General features: G+C 45.8%; 6 protein-coding genes across 6 annotated transcripts; 4 read left to right on the plus strand and 2 right to left on the minus strand.

Moving 5' to 3' along the window:
* Positions 1–598: 598 nt before the first annotated feature.
* V8C40DRAFT_278554 (alpha/beta-hydrolase) lies at positions 599–1,563 on the plus strand (the record flags this gene model as incomplete). Its single annotated transcript, XM_083221078.1, has 4 exons — positions 599–686; positions 754–1,082; positions 1,186–1,303; positions 1,361–1,563. The coding sequence occupies 4 exons, from the start codon at positions 599–601 to the stop codon at positions 1,561–1,563; spliced, it is 738 nt and encodes a 245-aa protein (XP_083067205.1).
* A 2,830-nt stretch (positions 1,564–4,393) lies between these two features.
* V8C40DRAFT_284686 (pectin lyase fold/virulence factor) lies at positions 4,394–5,913 on the plus strand (the record flags this gene model as incomplete). The annotated part of the gene is made up of 1 exon (XM_083222195.1): positions 4,394–5,913. The coding sequence occupies one exon, from the start codon at positions 4,394–4,396 to the stop codon at positions 5,900–5,902; it is 1,509 nt and encodes a 502-aa protein (XP_083067206.1). The 3' UTR covers positions 5,903–5,913.
* Positions 5,914–6,821: 908 nt separating this feature from the next.
* On the minus strand, positions 6,822–8,054 carry V8C40DRAFT_284693 (ferritin-like domain-containing protein; the record flags this gene model as incomplete). The annotated part of the gene is made up of 4 exons (XM_083222196.1): positions 7,883–8,054; positions 7,608–7,793; positions 7,134–7,540; positions 6,822–7,037 (listed from the first exon to the last, which is right to left on the minus strand). The coding sequence occupies exons 1-4, from the start codon at positions 7,971–7,973 to the stop codon at positions 6,822–6,824; spliced, it is 900 nt and encodes a 299-aa protein (XP_083067207.1). The 5' UTR covers positions 7,974–8,054.
* A 3,395-nt stretch (positions 8,055–11,449) lies between these two features.
* Positions 11,450–12,742, plus strand: V8C40DRAFT_284695 (uncharacterized protein; the record flags this gene model as incomplete). The annotated part of the gene is made up of 3 exons (XM_083222197.1): positions 11,450–11,765; positions 11,977–12,501; positions 12,540–12,742. The coding sequence occupies 3 exons, from the start codon at positions 11,450–11,452 to the stop codon at positions 12,632–12,634; spliced, it is 936 nt and encodes a 311-aa protein (XP_083067208.1). The 3' UTR covers positions 12,635–12,742.
* A 299-nt stretch (positions 12,743–13,041) lies between these two features.
* On the minus strand, positions 13,042–13,573 carry V8C40DRAFT_284697 (putative quinol monooxygenase; the record flags this gene model as incomplete). The annotated part of the gene is made up of 3 exons (XM_083222198.1): positions 13,042–13,257; positions 13,313–13,434; positions 13,523–13,573. The coding sequence occupies 3 exons, from the start codon at positions 13,571–13,573 to the stop codon at positions 13,116–13,118; spliced, it is 315 nt and encodes a 104-aa protein (XP_083067209.1). The 3' UTR covers positions 13,042–13,115.
* Positions 13,574–15,395: 1,822 nt separating this feature from the next.
* Positions 15,396–16,942, plus strand: V8C40DRAFT_278558 (uncharacterized protein; the record flags this gene model as incomplete). The annotated part of the gene is made up of 3 exons (XM_083221079.1): positions 15,396–15,555; positions 15,694–15,942; positions 16,020–16,942. The coding sequence occupies 3 exons, from the start codon at positions 15,396–15,398 to the stop codon at positions 16,940–16,942; spliced, it is 1,332 nt and encodes a 443-aa protein (XP_083067210.1).
* Between the last annotated feature and the right edge of the window lie 652 nt (positions 16,943–17,594).

The raw sequence follows: 17,594 nt of genomic DNA on the forward strand, positions 1-17,594 counted from the left end.
ATGAAAGATACTTCTTCCCTGAATGATAAAGGTTCAGGAACTGAAAATACGGAAAGATATAGTTCCAGGTGGCGACCGCCAGCAATATAAGAGATTAAGTACTCTACGACTCCTCATTTCTTATACCATCTCAACCCAAATGATCCCGCAGCGAAATGCTTGCAAAGTTCAATTCTCCATTTACCGCGGCGAAATGCTTGCAAAGTTCAATTGTCCATTTACCGCGGCAAAATGCTTGCACAGTTCAATTGTCCATATAGCGCGGCAAAAAGCTTGCAAAGTTCAATTGTCCATTTGCCGCGGCGGAAGGGTCCAATGGTTACGCCACTCGAGTGGCATTTGTCCCACTCAAAGTCCATGTCTTGGTCGGCAAATACCCGCCAATGAAATTCTTCTCGTTCTGGATTCATATAGAGGATGATTGTACATATTTATAAGTAGCATGTCTCGACTCAACGGTATTGAACAATTCATGGCCCTTTGTCCCAAACAACCAGCCCCCCCGAACAATACGCTGTAGCCGATACAGCTCATCTCAGTTCGGTATTACTGGTCGTGCAATCGCTGGGCGGTCTCTCCAGAAAGGTTCTCCAACATCATGGCTTCTAATCCTCCCGGGCCTTGCTGCTTCACCGGTTTCAAGCATGAAGGCACCCCTTCGGGCTCCCAAGAATTGATTGACGGAGGTTTGCTTACCGCTCTTTTTCTCGTGTTTTGGATTAGATAGCCAGTCACTAACGAGATTTATCGTAGTGAAGACGTATATTGCACGTCCTCAAGGCGATGCGATAGAAAAGAAAGCAGTCATTGTTATCAGTGACGTTTTTGGGGTATCTCACAACAGCATGCTATTGGCTGATGACTTCGCCGCAAATGGGTATCTTGCCTTGCTCCCCGACTTGTTGGAGGGAGAGAACCTTCCCCTCGATGTCTTTGAGACTGGGTCTGTGGACATTCCGTCTTGGGCAGCACGCCACAGCCCGACACAAGTCGATCCGATTCTTGACAAAATTGTCAACTATTTGCGCAGTAATCAAAGCATAGAGAGAATTGCAGGCGCAGGGTACTGCTTTGGAGGCAAGGTAAGGTCTATATAACAATAATTGCTCTCTTCAACGGTTGCTATTTCTCCTCCTTGACATTTGCCCCATGATAACAACTCTTTGTAACGATTAACTCATCTAGTATACTGCTCGATTTCTCAAAGAAGGAAAGTTGGATGTTGGCTATGCAGCTCATCCCTCATATATAACATTTGAAGAACTCGAAAGTATAGAGAAACCATTCTCTATTGCGGCTGCAGGTAATCATTTGCACTACTAGCCTAATGAAAATGCTCCAACGCTAAAATCAAATCCAGAAATTGATCACATCTTCACCAGAGACCTCAGGCATAAGTCTGAGGATACTCTCATTGGCACTCAAAAGCCGTATCAAATTAACCTCTTCAGCGGCGTCGCCCACGGATTCGCTGTGAGAGGAGACTTGACTAAATCTCTGAACAGATTTAGCAAAGAGCAAGCATTTTTGCAAGCCATCGGGTGGTTCAACGAGTACCTTTAACGTAAAAGTGCAATGCACCTTCCGAATTGCGTACGCGACAAGACAAGACAAAATGTGAAGAATGAAATTTGTGAGGTTGGGATAGAGTATGGCTCAAATTGCTTTCCTGTGGCTCCGTCGACGAATTCAGGATATATACTATAGTCGATTGTATTCCTCTTGTTATAGGATATTATTCAGAGCTAGGAATTATCACAATTAGAGGAAATACTTCGAATACTTGGCAAGAGTTGGGAGTAGGTTAGAGACGCCGAGCAGCCCGCGGTAAATTCCCACCGCCTATCCTCTATTTCCGCATCGGGTACGGAGCTTAGGTGAATATACACAAACATACACTTAGTGAACTTCTTCTTCGAATTTATTTTATATTCGTCTTTTATCGATTACGCAGCTTATGGCCGTTAAACGTCGTAGTTTACTACGAATTATGCTGTAGTAGTATTCTCTTCGAGTAACAGAAAAGCATAGTGCATCGCACCCCGCATCAAAGTCAATTCCACTCTCGACCTGAGGCTAATAAGCATGGGTTAGCTAAATGTGAGCCGTTGATGAAGGTTCAGACGAGGAATTTACCGAGAGAAGGAAGACGATGGGGTATATAAGGGCGCCTTTCAAGCTGTATTCGGCTCGCAGGAATACAAGTCTGTTAACCTGTACCATATCATTTTCCCCTTCTTATTATATACCCTTGCAAAACATCATCATTACTGAAGAATTTTATTGGAATCAGCATGTCTCTAGTCGTTGAAGAACAAGGACAACATATTGTGCCCCTCTGGATCAATGGTCGAGCGCTCCCCATCGTACAAGAGCGAGTTATCGAGGTCATCAATGCAGCAGAAGGCAACGTCGTGCATTACGCCCAATGTGCTGATGCAAATGACGCCAAGGCAGCAGTCGAAGCAGCCGCAGGCGCATTCCCAGCATGAAGCACTTCAAGCTACATATACCGACGGGAGATCCTTCTCGAGTTTGCAAATATCATTGAGCGTCGCAGTGATGAGATAGATGTGCTACAGACAATCGAGACCTCTAGCATGCCTGGCTATGGGGCTATGGGTTCTATACTCGCTTCTAGGGCTCTTCGCGAGATTGCCAGTAGCATCAGTCGAGTGCTTAAAGGCGAATACCTCCCAGCGAGGATGATCAACGAGTCTTTGTGATGAAGCAAGCCATTGGCCCAGTCTTACTCATTTCGCCGTGGAACAACCCTCGAATATTAGGCAGCCGCAGCATAGGAGCTGCTCTGGCCGCAGGATGTACTGTCGTACTCAAGGCTTCGGAGCTTTCTCCCAAAACTTACTGCCTCGTCCATTAATGCTACCACGGCGTCAAGGTGACTAAGCCTCTGCTGTCTTAACCCAATGTGTCTAATTATTTGCAATTGTAAATAGACATAAAAGTATGCCACAATCTCTGCAGCAGTAACAAAAACATCTCCATCAATGCCAACGATTAGGCTTGTATCGGGGGTAAGAATATTGGTTAAATTAGTACCCCATGCGCCCGGCGAGAGTACTGAGAAAAAGCAGTGTAGTTACGTGAGATTACGGGCTTTGGCTCCCTCCAAAGTATAGTTGACCAAGGAGTACGAGTCGGCTGCCAAAGTCTCAAAGCCCCGAGACCATGGCTATTCACCGCACTTTACTTTACCTTTTTTTGTTGCATTAGCTCGAGTTTGTCATGGGAATGCCACATGCCAGGGCGCTTGAAATGTCCTGGCCCTAGTTTCGTTCCTCGCGGCAGTAGTGGCATGATACGTCCTACGGCAGCGGATAATGAGCAGAGTACATTTCCAAAGGCATTTCTCCAGCCAGTCATATATACCATTGAGAGTTGATATATATGAAATGAGGGCGGATGCAGTCCCAACAAATGTCGTCGCGAAGATGAACGCTACTACCCTGTGGAGTGCGACCATGAGGGACTTCACATTTCCAATTATGTCCTAATCAACAAGATGCACCATCAATGAAGTAAAACGAAATCATACATAAAACCGTATTTATCAAATTCCCGTGCAAGTAGCGGCAGTTTAGCATGGGTGAGGTGACATCTCCGGTGTTTCTAGCGGCAGCTCCCCATTATTCCTCCGGGTCAATCTCCGGAGTTTGCAGCGCTTTGGATAACAGACTGCGAATTGCCCATTGGAATTATGATCATCATTAAAGAGCAGGGATAAAGAAAACATGTCTGTTCGACTGCTTTCAACCTGGATGCAAGTTGTTCAAATGGCTCTGCAAGCAAGCTCTGCTCCTCGGCCATGCTACCAGGCAGGAATCCAAAGTCGATTAAGGACCTATTGTTTGAAAGATGCAAATATGAGAACAAATCAATGACCTTGGGGATGGTAAGAGGTAGATGATTTTCAGTTGCCTTCTATGCGTTGTACGATTACAAGGCTTCAAAAGCAGTTACATATTATTTAGATGACAAGCTGAGATTTACAGTTTAAACTACGTTACCTGAGTGGTTCGTCAGATCTTGGAGTTGGCGTGCGGGGAACCTTCCCGCAATCAATTTCCAGAATCGAACTACAGCGTAACTCAGCACGATGGTACTGCAAATATAGCCACTGGTCGGGGAGCGGGCCGGAGCCTATTCCGGGGTTCGCCAAAGTGAGTAATTACCAGTGGGTGTATGGAGTACATGATAGCAAAAAGGGTGTGCAGCCGTGAATGTGAATATAGTTAGCATCGTCAACAGCGGAATAAATCGCGGACCACAATAGAAGAGGAAAATAGCATAAAGCAAACATAACATTTCGGAGGGAAAGAGGTTTCATAATGTGTCTACAGCATGCAAATCAACGACTTATATTTCAGCGAACATGAGATTCTTCAGCACTCTCCAGTGGGCTCTACCCCTCTCATGGTTTTGCAGCACTGGCTTTGCGTCTACAATCACCCCAGCACATACAACCAGGGAATCAACTCGGAATGCGCTTGAAGTCTTCAAAATTCCTAACAACGTCACGCGATCAACGACTTTTCAAGTCAAAGTTCGGTCTACACAACACTCCGCGTGGCAAGAAGTGGAACTATTCGACACACCAGTCCAGGAAATCAACGCCACCACTGGGCACGCGAATATTCATCACACTTCAGTTGGCCTCTTCGATTTCAGTACAAGTGTGACGCTGTCCATATTTCCAGATTCCAACATCTTCTCATCCATCGACACTGTTAGAATACGCCCGCTATCCTATGGAATTGATGCCAAGATTAGTGGCCGACGGATTGATCTTGCTTTGTTTGAACCAAGAGACATCGTTGTAGAAGTGAATGGAGATGTTTTCAATGTCCTTCATTTGTTCCTTGGCGCCATCAACAGCATAAAGCCTCCTACTCACAACCATAAATCCATTCGTCGTTATGAAGCTGGATACCATGTACTCAACGAGACAGTCAAAGTTTTGGCGGGGGAAACTGTATACCTCGCTCCAGGTGCAGTGGTAAACGGTGATTTTCTTTTCCAAAATTCCTCCGATGCTGCTATTCTCGGACGAGGAGTCATCTACAAAAGCGCTTCAATTACGGTTGAATCTTCCAAGAATATCCAAATTAAAGGAGTAACAATTCTCAATCCAACACATTATTCTCTTACGCTTGGCATGGCCGATAATGTCATTGTTAGCGAGGTTCGATCTATTAGCGGCGTTCAGTGGGGTGACGGCATCGATGTCTTTTGCAGCACTAATGTTATCCTTGAGAAGCTCTTTATGAGGAACTCAGACGACTGTATAGCATTGTATCAGCATCGCTGGGGGTATATTGGTGATTCAAAGAATATCACCGTTCGAGATTCGGCTCTCTGGGCGGACGTTGCCCATCCAATCCACATAGGAATCCATGGTAACCCAATCGATCCGGAGATCATGGAGGGGGTTACTATATCCAATATCGACATATTGGATCACCGGGAGCCGCAAGTTGACTATATGGGGTGCATAGCCATTAATTGCGGAGACGAAAACCTCATCAAAGATGTTACGATTGACAATATTCGTATTGAGGACTTTCGTATTGGCATGTTGTTCAACTTCAAAGTGTTCTTTAACTCGAAGTACAACACAGCGCCAGGGCGGGGTATTCAGAACCTTAAGATTAAGGATGTCTCTTATAATGGGACAGGGGAGGTCATGTCAATCATGGCGGGATATAGCGATGAGCGGAGCATAGAATTCGTCGACTTTCAAGGCCTCATCTTTAATGGCAGGGAGATCTGGGATGGTATGGCAAAGCCTACCTGGTACCAAACTGCGGATACTTTACCAATGTTTGTTGGTGCACACGTCAATAATTTGACGTGGAGTAGTTCTGAAGCTACATTCTCATAGCGCTACCTGGCGTGGGAGTTTTAATAGTTTTCAACTCAAAGGAAATGATCTACAGCCATTTGCCCTCTCTTGTTGGCTAAATCCATTGAACCAATCCACAATATAAGTATTTCATAAAAAGTGCATTCGAAAGTGACTTCGGGTATGCATATGCGGGCTTAGCCAGCGACTGGTGGGTGGTTACCGTAAACAGAATAGCACGTTGAAACCAATTAGCCAGTCTCAGTGAAGTAATAAAGAGACCCCTTTATATAGATGTAATAATAATAGAAGTGCTGTATGTCTCAGAGATGCCGCAATGCACAGCAAATTCTTTGAGACATCTGGGGGCGATTTTTTTTTTTTTGGGGGGGGGGGGATGTGCGGAGCAACCATATTGCCGACACCCTATCCCACAAAGACAGGTACGGAGCATTGTTACAGTAATTTCCTTCTTAGTGTGGTCGGCTATGGTCTGCGTGTATCATTGCGCGGGGGAAGGAGATCTCCCATGGCTGGGAATAGCTGTACTGGTCTAACGAAGCACCCTCGGCGAGAGTTAAGCCGCCACTAGAAAGCTTTTCCATATGGACTCCCAATCCGGACACTATGACAATCCAGCTGAGATACGGGTTGAGAGGGAACAGGACGGAGTTGATGTCGATGCCGCTGATGACAATCAGGTTCTGGAGACTGCCAGATCGTCGGTTTATTTACGTTTGTTTTCACGTGTTCTCCAAGTTATACGTAAGAAAATTTATTTATTATTATGAGCGGTAATACAGGTTGTTAGACCTGTTTAAAAGTACCCAAGTAGCCAACAAAAGCACACGGCAATTATATAATAAACTGAATAAATAAACTTTTTTATGTAATATAAAATTACTGTTGCATTCAGTTTGAGATCTTGTAGTTGTTAGTATGAGGTCGATACAATCATCTAGACATAGATTAAGCATACCTCAAGGATGGCAGGACCAGCAGCAGTGGTGTCATCAGAGACACTCTCATTACAAGTGGTCAAGACAACATAGGTCTGGCCAGCGAACCCTTTGGGAATAGTAATAGAGAAGCCACCATTGACAGCCTTAGCAGGAACAAAAGTTGGACCAGTGACAGCAATAAAGGCGGCGTAGATTTGGGCTCCTTCATCTGCCTTTAGAGTGTAACCCTATGAAAATAAGCATTCAATCTGATAATAAGTTGCAGCAACAGCCGTGATGCGGGAGCCGCGCATTTATTAAAGACTTACTGGAGTGAGAAGAGTAACCGTGGAGCCAGGGGCGAGGGGCATGGCAGTCGCGGGAGCGAGCTGTAGTCTAGGGAAGGATTTTATGGGCAGGCGTGGATTGCTCGAAGGGCAAGAGCTAATAAACCCAGAGGCCAATGAATACACCTCATCTAGAGTCAAAGGGGCGTCAAATGGCTGGGGAAATGGGGCTTCCTTGAGATTAGCGCGTAGGTAGGAAGAGTGACGGGCCTCAACAGTTAAGATAGATCCAGCTGCAGTGAGATAGGTCTTGCTCATAATATCGGCAGCCGCACCAAGATAAGCAGAGACACCAACACCCTCGAGGATGGATGCCGTAGCTAAGAAGCTCGCTACATCGGTCACTCCGAAGCTGTATGAGCACGCGCTGACAGGAGTAGCACCAGCAGCTGAGAACCAAATCAGTCTTGGGGTTTTTCGCTATTTAACAAGAACTGTGGGAGGGTTTTGACATACCCTTCAAAGCGGAAGTTAGGAAGGAGACATGAGCACTCTCGTCTGTAGAAACCTTCTGAATATTACCATAGAAGGTGGCATCATAACCAGCTTTGGCGAAGTCATCCTGCGTGAAGTTGGCGAGGCCTTGGCGGTAGAATGTATCTTCGAGATGCTCCAGAGTCAGGGCATAGTTGAGTATATCAGCTAATCAAACAGTATTAGCAAAAGCGTCACGAAAAGCACATACTTTTTCTCTGTCCCCTATCTGTACTGAAGACGGAAGAGTTAATTACCATCAGTAATAGCCGCACGCTTCTCAACAGCTGGAGCCGCGGCAACGATGCCAGCAGCAAACAAAGCAATAGCAGCTTGGGAGAAGAACATGGTGATAAATTAAACAATAATGGGCCAATCGGAAGAGGTATTGATACACACAGCTTGTTTGAGGAGGAGACAAAGAAGCTTGTGGAGGAAGTAGAGAGATGTAGAACTAGAAATGGAAGGCTTAAGTACATTAATAAATCATCGCGGCTACCGTTTATAATATCATAAAGACTACTAGACACGACTTTGAGGCATCACTGGTAGTAGTGGCAAGCAAGGTAGCCTTGGCGCTGTTATGGGTCGATGTAAGGGAGATGTGCGGTTTGTTTTTCATTACAACCCTTTCCCAGCCCCGTCCCGAATATCCAGCGTTGTTGGTACTACGGCAATTGCGAACTGGAAAAGTGTAATCTTCCCCATGCAGTTAATACGGCCCGGGCGATGAAGGCGCGCTCGCGAATGACATCATTGACAGGCGCCCCAACAACAGCGGGCCACGAGAGTTCGGGTGCCCAGTAGTACAACATTATTAACCCCCTTGAGCCGCAGGTCGTACTAATGAGCGGATGTACGCTGCCCCGAGACACTAGTAACCATGCCTAGATGGCCGGAGTAGAAGATCCTTGCGTGGCGATTTGCAATAAAAAGAGATGATCTGCCCTTTGGTTCATCTCTGCCGTCTCCACATGTCTCGGATGGCTGGGCTTCCGTTCTAAGAAGGGCTGGCAGCGGCTGGCGGTCAGACTCCTACTGATGATAACCGCAAGTCCGCATCGTGAGTACATGTGTGGGTGGTGTTTATGACGCTTGCCGGGAGTAATTACAATCTGATTGCCCTTGTTTGCTTAGACTAGCGTCTATATCGTACTGAGAAACAAGGAATACCAGCGCTACTTGGTATGAGAGAGACCTCTTGTCGTAATTGACTTTTGCCCACATAAATCTTAACAACTAATATCAAGCTTCTTGGAGGAGGGCGAGTACGGTGACAATGAGAACAGCACGCCTTCGTATGGCCCTTACACGTAGGTGGCATCTAGCCTTTATGGGAGATTATAACGTAAGACTAGGTATAATTGCCTGTAGAAGGGTATGCACTCTAAAAGATCCGGTATCTGAATAACATCTGAAATCTGTTACTCCCCGGTGCCCGCCTGCCAGGCCCTTTTTGGTCATAGCCTGGGCCAATAATGATATCACATAGACTAGTTTTCTTCCTTAGGGGGAAGGACGAGATTGATCTTGACAAGGATTCATCGGCCACTTGATGGCTCTGTGCGGCTGATTTTGTTTCCCGTTATGCAGCTTGAGCAAGGGAAACGTACCCCCTGATACTTAAGCCAGTGTTTGGACAGCTTGGTCATTATTATCCTTTTTATTATCTTGGTAACTTTCCACTCCCTCATTTCCATTGCTTCGACACTTTATTAATCCAGATCCTGAGATTGTTACTCTGTGATTGGTTGTTTACGAACCAAGTTGTCGTTTCAGTCACCTCCCTGATACTATGAAGTTCTCCTATATCGTGGCCGGTTTGTCTGGTAAGTCCATATCGCCATGAGATGAGAGATCCGCCGAAGCCATATGCTAATATATAGTACTTCTACAGCTCTCTACGGCGCTGAGGCAGCAACCGAGTCTACAATTACCTGCAGCGCCTGTCCACCGCCTTCGTCGATGAATGACATCGTGACGCGCTCTGCAGTAACTACACCTTCGTGCTCTGGTGCTTCATTCACCATTATCTCTAGCCAACCTGGGACGAGCTCTACCGCTGTTGCACCCACAGGCACCAGCACTGCTATTGGAACCGGCACTGTGCCTGTCTCTGGTGGTAATAGGAATATCGCCGCTGGTATGGCAGGCGTACTCGCTATCGCAGCGGTGGCTTCGTACTTGATATAAAAGGAGGCTCGGGGAACGGTGGATAGGTGAAAGTTTCCGAATCAAGCTACAACCAGGGGCTGGTAGCGCGCTGCTTTTCCAGGCATGTTACAGATTGAAGTGAATACTTCCGGAAAGTAATAGTAGCGATAGTAAAGGATAAAGAATAGCAAAACACTTACTCTTGCTGTAAATAAATATATTATTAGAATGAGTATAATTTCATCCAGGATAGCGACTAAACTCGTTAAGTACCGCTCGCTCATGGATGTAAAGGTTCTTGTTGCTGGGCGAGCTGTTGTAGATGCGTACGGTAATCAACTAGGCTTTGCGAGCCAGACCTAGCTTCTTGCCCTCAATGATACCGCCGCCTTGTGCGCTATGCTTGTTGAGTTCGTTGCCCTCGTCTTCTAAGGGAAGCTTTCGCACGTTAATATACCGCGCTTTGGTGCCCAAGAAGGCCTCTCGTCACTTTTATTAACCAGCACTTACATCCAAGGTTTTGTTTTCTTGTTCTTACTGGTTGGTCTTGGTTGATGTTGCCTTCGACGAGGTAAATACATGTAGTCTGGCCACTCCCAAGCGCGTTATCCGCCGCATCATAGTACAACTGCTGTAGGATCGTCTTTGATTCCTAGTAGTCGCCCCAATTGCCTTCATGGGGTGCTGAAATCTGCGAGAGCTCCCATGAATTACGGTCAGAAAGGAACTCTTGGTCGCTTGACTGAGCGCCTGGGTAACCGTTGGCTTCGTTAGTATCTGCAATACAATAATGATGCGCGATAGTACATGTACAGTATTTGGTGCATGTCTACGAACAGTGAAATCACGGAAATGGAGGCCCTTTGCGAGCTGTGGGCTGCACTGAGCTGTTCTATAAATGTGGTAGGCACGATCCCAATCCAATCGCACATTATCCTACAGCACACTTTCACCCTCGCTCTCCAGCAGCATCCCACTGAATACTGTGGTTGCCCACACGAAATCCGCAAGATGATGTTCTTCTTATTTACCGCCGTCCGCACTATCGTTCTGGCCAGCACAACATCGCGTTCTGGGTTCAGCAGGAGCCTGCTAATCGCATCTGCTACAATGAAACCGGGGCGACGCCGCAAAACATTTCGCTCAAGGAAATAGCCTGTGTTGCTTGATATCTGCGCTTCTACGGCTTGCAACCGGGTAACCTGCAATTCTACACCATGCCCTGGCCTGATGCCGACAACTGCGTAGTGGCAGGTCACGACGAAGGGTTGTACTTGGGTCATGGCAATGCTCGTAGGCAATGATACCGCAAGTGTTACGTTTGACGACATTGCAAATACCGTTGATGGTGGTGCAAGGTCCACGCTTGAGCAAAAAGGCCGCTGCTCTACATAGCTGCGATACCAACGGCGGCCAGGTTGGTGTGAAGGTCAACCCCGCTACCAGCAGAGGCAGTTTAAGGACTGGAAATTACACCAACCAGGGCATCCATGCCTTAAATTCAGTTTCGATCGCTTGGCACAACCAACCACACCCTAGCGGTACCTTAAAATCTGCTCTCAATGGCGGGGCGTTACTTCATACAACACCTTCAGAGATGCCGTATGAGATGATCTAGGTGAGTGTCCAACACTCGCTGCTCATGTCTTCAATGTTAACCAAGCATCATTATGAGTAAGCACGCTCTGCTGCGTACTCGTACGTTAGAGTCCCTCAATAGCGATGTTCTCATCAGGATTTTATCCGCATTCGACTCCTTTAGCGACCTTGCCTCCGTCATTCGTGCATCGCCTGCATCGCCAGCATCGCTTCATGCTTTTCTCTCTGCCAAGGCAGCCGTGCTCCTGCACGTCGCCAGCAACATTGTCGGGCCGGCAACTTGGGACGCTGCCTTACTAGCACAAACATCGCAACTTGAAAGGAGTAGCCATGAAGAGTTTCAGCGCGCAGTCAACGAAGCAGTGCTAGACCATAGAGCTCACTTGCGTGTCGTTAACGCACCATGGGTGCCGATGCTCGATGCAGACACTGTAGTGGCCCTGAGCCATGTAACCCGGCTCGCCTAATTCTTTGTCAATCCCTCCGTCTACTTCTATTTTTCGATATTTTGCACATGAGCTGGATGCAGCGAAAGAAAATGCTCATCTTCCTCCTCAGCCTTGTCTAAGTCGGACCGAACATGGCCGGATCGCATAAGTAATCTTACGCCGCCAACTCCTTGTGTATATCCACGGCGGAAAATACTCTCGACCCCTCGACTATCCCCAGTTCGCCAGAACAGACTTTTCGCTGCTTCACACATGGGAACTAGAACAGATCTCGGATATGGACCATTTCCTAGGCCAGCTGCTTCTATCGCTGGCAGATTGCCAGATGAGCGAGCAAGGCCCGGAGGACAATGGCTCCCCCGTACGCTGGCACTTCTGCGATACTCATTACGCCCCCGAGCTCAAGGAGATCGCCAAGAAGATGAAGAGAACGCTCGATTCAGACAGCTGTTTTCTGGACCATTTATGTCAGTGGGAAGTCCTTAGCGGCCGCATATCCGCAAGCTCTGGTCTCTTTGACATGTTCAAGGGAAGTCGCCGTTTTACAACGCCTTCTTCTTCGAATGGCAGCCAACAGTCGGCCATCCACATGGCTACCACCCACCTCGGAGTGGAAACGAGTACGAGCACCGAACCCTTGGCTTGGAGTGATGCGCTTTGGGGGCACGAAACATGTAGGTGGGGTGTGACCTAGTAAAGGCACCTCCGTCAGACAGCGCAAACCAACAATATTACGAGCAGGCGAGGAGTGCACTTGACTGCTGGAGGTGGTTTGGTATGGTCTTTTGGGACCGCGAGCGAGCCTAGCAGCTAAAATAACTGAGCGCGCTGAAGTCGTGTAAGTCTAGCTGGCTTGTACCATGGCAAGACTAAGACATGCCTAGTAGCTAGTGAAGTAAAGATGAGTGTTTTGCCTAACTGAAGCCTCGTGGTGTTCATGTTTTTCTTGTACCTGTGGGAGACCAAAACTAGTGATAAACACTTCCAACTAGGTCTACGATTTTATTACCAATGCTATGACCAGCCCACAAGTTTCGGCAGTGTCTAGTAGCATACTTCCAGCCCTTACATCGTTCATGATAGCCAAGTGGTTTTCTGTCCACTCTTCGGGGGTATTGGAACCAGTGTGTGTCATGATATAGGGATTGGTGGAGCAGGTAATTGAAACGATCAGTAATATAATATATTGATGTACATACTATACTATTGATCAACCTCCTCTTCTTCACTTACATCTTTAGCAGCGAATCATGATAGATACTCTTGATGCTCATATCGGAACACTGTGTTAGACATGATATCCATACACACCCTTCACAATCCTTACTACAGTTTCTTTCTCCAAAAGGTCTTGATCAGCGGTAATCTTGTAGAAATCAGCCAATGCAGGCGTAGTTTGATGGGTGCGTAGGCCACTAAGGGTATTGAATCTGGAATTTTCATAAGTTATACCCTGTGATTCCATCTGATGTGTACACAACTTACTTCTCTATGGTATGGATTGCTTCAATTCCCTCCGGGTCCACTTCCATGCAGAGCCGAAATTCAACGCATTCTGGTTCATGGTCTTCTGCGTACTTCCCGATAGCCCTGACAAGATCGGTGACCTAAAGAAACTTAGCATTGTTACATAGCCATGAATGCATTATTATACAGCCATTAATTAGCGACATGTGTAAGGAGCTGGATACTCACTTTCTGCAAAGACCCGGCCTTAGGGGTGATGGTTGCTAGAATAGCATACATCGTATAATAATCTTTGTTGACTTGGTCGTTTGTAGGAATGGGCCAATATCTTGGTGAAATGTTGTTGTCTTGAGGTGCTGCTGATAATAGACTTCGCATTTCATTCTCTTCTGGGAGTCTCCATCTTATATAGATCAATACCTTTCAAGCCTGGTATTTCAGGTTTTGTAGTGCAGCTATTCTACATCCCGGTTTACCTTCCAATTACGGCTTTATGTGAGAAGTGACGTAGGTAAACAGTATTTCTCTCTATCTCATGCTCCTTTCCACCCACCCGCGACTTCCCTGTTGGAACGATGAATTTTGGATTTCACCGCTGTGAATCTGTCTGCACCCTTGCTTAGAAATACATGTAATTATAAGGCCAGAGAGGACACTGTGTGTTTGAAAGCTCTTAGAAAGTGACATTGAAAGTAATCTATTGTATACTGAATATCACTGCTGTTACGCTACTAGAGTTATGTAATTAGGCAAATCCGCGAGGCTAAACAGTCTTTTCCAAGATAAATTAAGAGTAAGAAACTATCGAATTTTTACAACTAATACCAGTCTTCCCCGCTGCTTTCGTTTGCAGCTATCGTTCAGTTTGTAGTATCTATATGCTATTACCCTTCGCTGTATATTAGCCTGCTTGGCTGGCTAGTTGTGTGTAAATGAGTGGGGAGGTTTATTTTCATCCATTTGAGACTTACAGATAGACCATCTAGTCATAATGATAGATTTGAAACAACACTGCTGCCAGGACAACAGCTGGGTAATTGTAAAATCCATTATTGGAATCGTTATCTAGAGGAGCAAATAAATCTTCCGAAACTAAACATACATATGCATTTGTAATAGCTCTGGGATTAATAATACCACCGAAATTTACATCTTCATTGCAGTTCAAGCAAGTGGCTGAAGAGCAACTGGCGTGCATGTATTCACGCGTTGACTTTCTTTTTCACGATCGCTATAGTAAAGAACACTATGTAGTCAATCCAGCAACTATCAAGCGTGAGCATCTGCATTAGGAAACTAACTCTTGTGACGGTAATTCTATTACCCAAGGTGAGCTTCTCAATATTACAAAGCCATTAGCAAGACATGGGATCGCAAGACATAGCTCTATAAGATAATAATGGAGAAGAGCGTGCAGTTGAGATGCATTTAACCAAAAGTAGAAATTTGATTGTGATGCTTTTATTTAAGTAAGCATTCTAAACAACGGCAAAGTACCTATAGCGTAATTTAGATGCTATACTACACACTGTGACTTATGTCTAGGGTCGGTATATAGTGGGATGCTGTGCCAAGCTCGTTCTCAAAGGGAGAGGCAAGAAAACAAGCGCGCATATATAATGAGAAAATAAAAGCAGAACATCAGAGATAAATTCAACAATAAAAATCACTAATTAATTATCAAAGGCTAAGTAACATGGTCGTCTTTAATTGATCTATTGTTTTACTGTTTACGCCAAGTACATATCTAGATATACAGGTCGTCTAAGGGCAATAGGAGAGCAGAAGCAAGGACGGCCCGTTCGTTCTTTACACTCTAGGCACAAGGGTCCAACTTGATTGTGTTGGGATTGTTCCATTGAGGCCTGTTTCTTTGACAAAGGGTTCGAGCCCTTGCACTCTTGTGGGTCCAAGAAGCAGGAAAGTGGTATTTTTGATGGGTGAGATGGGGTGCGAATGAGATGTATAAGTGAGCATTATGTAAGTATATAAAGGAGACAATATAATCAATGAAAAGAAGAAATAGAATCAGTATCCGATTTGAAAACTTATTCACTATACTACTTCGAGGCCACATTCTATCAACTCCAAGATTGACATCATGTCTTCAAACCGCTGGCCTGCTACTCCCGTCGATGTTTCGCCACTAAACCAGCCGTTGGTTCTTTATCCCTCTGGAAGAGTTGTCAAGAATCGCCTTGTGAAGTCTGCCATGACTGAGGGACTGGCAACGTGGACTGTCAAAGACATTGCAGGGCGTGGTATACCAACTAAAGAAATAATTGAGCTTTATCGGCGGTACGCATAAATCTCCTCAATCATCTTACTTTCTTCCCAACCCTATTAAGATTATATGAGAAGAGCTAACATTGTTAATATTATATATTGATGGGGTGAAGGTAAAAATACATTCGGCATCATTGCCACCGGTAACATCGATTTGGAATATGACCAGGTAGATTCTGTTGGCGATATGATCATTACACTTCAAGATTCTTTTACTGGCTCTCGATTTGAAGGGTTTAAAGAGCTAGCAACCGCTGGAAAAGCGAATGGTGCTCTTGTAATTGGACAGCTTGCTCATCCGGGAAGCCAGTTATTTGCTCATGTACGCCAAGACGCAATCTCCCCCAGTGGTATTCAGCTTCGTAAGCATCTCCTGTTGTTGTTGACTGGAACTTGGAGTAGCTAATGAGCGGCCAACTAACTCGACATCTGGTTCTAGCCCCATCTAAAGGTCCCCTTGGAGAATTTTATGCCAAGCCCCGGGCAGCAACTCAAGAAGATATTGACCACGTCGTTGCTAGCTTTGTCCATGGAGCTGAATACCTCTATGCAGCCGGTTTTGACGGCATGCAATTAAACGCTGCGCACGGCTATCTTCTGGCACAATTCCTCTCGCAACGTATGAACAAGCGCACTGATTCTTACGGCGGTACCATATCTAATCGCATGCAAATTATAATTAACATTGCTAAAGGAGTTCGGAGCAATACTGCAATTCCAAAGGACTTTATATTGAGCATCAAGCTGAATAGCGTCGAGTTTCAGGAGGGAGGGCTTACACCCGAAGAGGCGCGAGAGATGTGTGCCATACTCGATGGTGATAACGTCGGCCTCGATTATATTGAGCTGAGCGGCGGCAATTGGCATGATTTGGGCATGCATTGGGACCGCGAGAGCTCACGCAAAAGAGAAGCATTTTTTCTTGAATTCGTCGATCGCATAGTACCTGCTTTGGGTCCAGTTCCTAGACGAACGAAGGTCTTTGTGACAGGTGGGTTGAGAAGCGCAGCTGCTATGGTGAGAGCGATGGATGTGGTAGATGGCATCGGTATCGGCCGGCCAGCAGCACAGGAACCAAGATTTGCAAATGATCTGTTCAGTGGCCGCATTCTCAGTGCTATTAAGCCAGTTAAGATGCTTGAGGATATTGGCATGGGATTTCGTTTGGCGGGTACGCAGATGGGCCAAATTGGGAGAGGAGAAGAACCATTGGATGCCAGTGATGACAAAACGGCCAGAGAGTTCTTGTTAGATCAAGAAATTTGGTACAGCGAGATGCTGTCAGATGCTGATAAGCTGACTGGCCACGGCAATGCCTCCCTGTCAACTCCGCAGCGTCCATATGGCCAGGTTGATTGGTAAATTGCTACATATGGAGAAATCAGCTTGGAAGAACATGTACTGGAAAGAAGACTATATATAAACAACCTTTTTTTTATATCTTCTTATACACTTAGCTCTGCCAGTGTTATATTGTACAAGCTTAAAATTCCACGATTCAATAATATTCTCAAGTTGCCACAATTGGATTCGTGCAGCTAGTAAAACGTTGCTGTTAATCAGCAATGACAACTCTATATCGAGTAATGAACAGCGCAGGAGCTCTATGGCTCCCTATTCCCAACATCTTTCCCCTCTTCTTCCTATGGCTACGCATCGTCATATTTTCCGGCTGTCAAATGCTTGGAGTGTTGACTAACAAATTGTTAGCCCAAGCTAGAAATCCATTGCTCAATCAGCATAATTCTCCAATATGTGAACTTGATTGTATAGCAATAGCACCCATCTAGGAATTCACTATTCTATTGCATCTCCCTGATTTACAAGGCTACCCACTAAAACCACTGCAATTGTCATAGTATAAGAAAGGTATCGTCCTAAGAAGACGGCTGAAAAATTGTCTCTGATGTCGTCCTCGCGGTATACGAGATTTCACAGCCCTGAAACAAGCGCTGATGCATATTCGCCCCGCCCTCTCCACATACGCTTTTTGATGTAAACGGCAACAGTGTAT

Source organism: Trichoderma camerunense, assembly GCF_050948025.1.
Source record: "Trichoderma camerunense strain CBS 138272 chromosome Unknown V8C40scaffold_32, whole genome shotgun sequence".
NCBI lineage: Eukaryota > Fungi > Ascomycota > Sordariomycetes > Hypocreales > Hypocreaceae > Trichoderma > Trichoderma camerunense.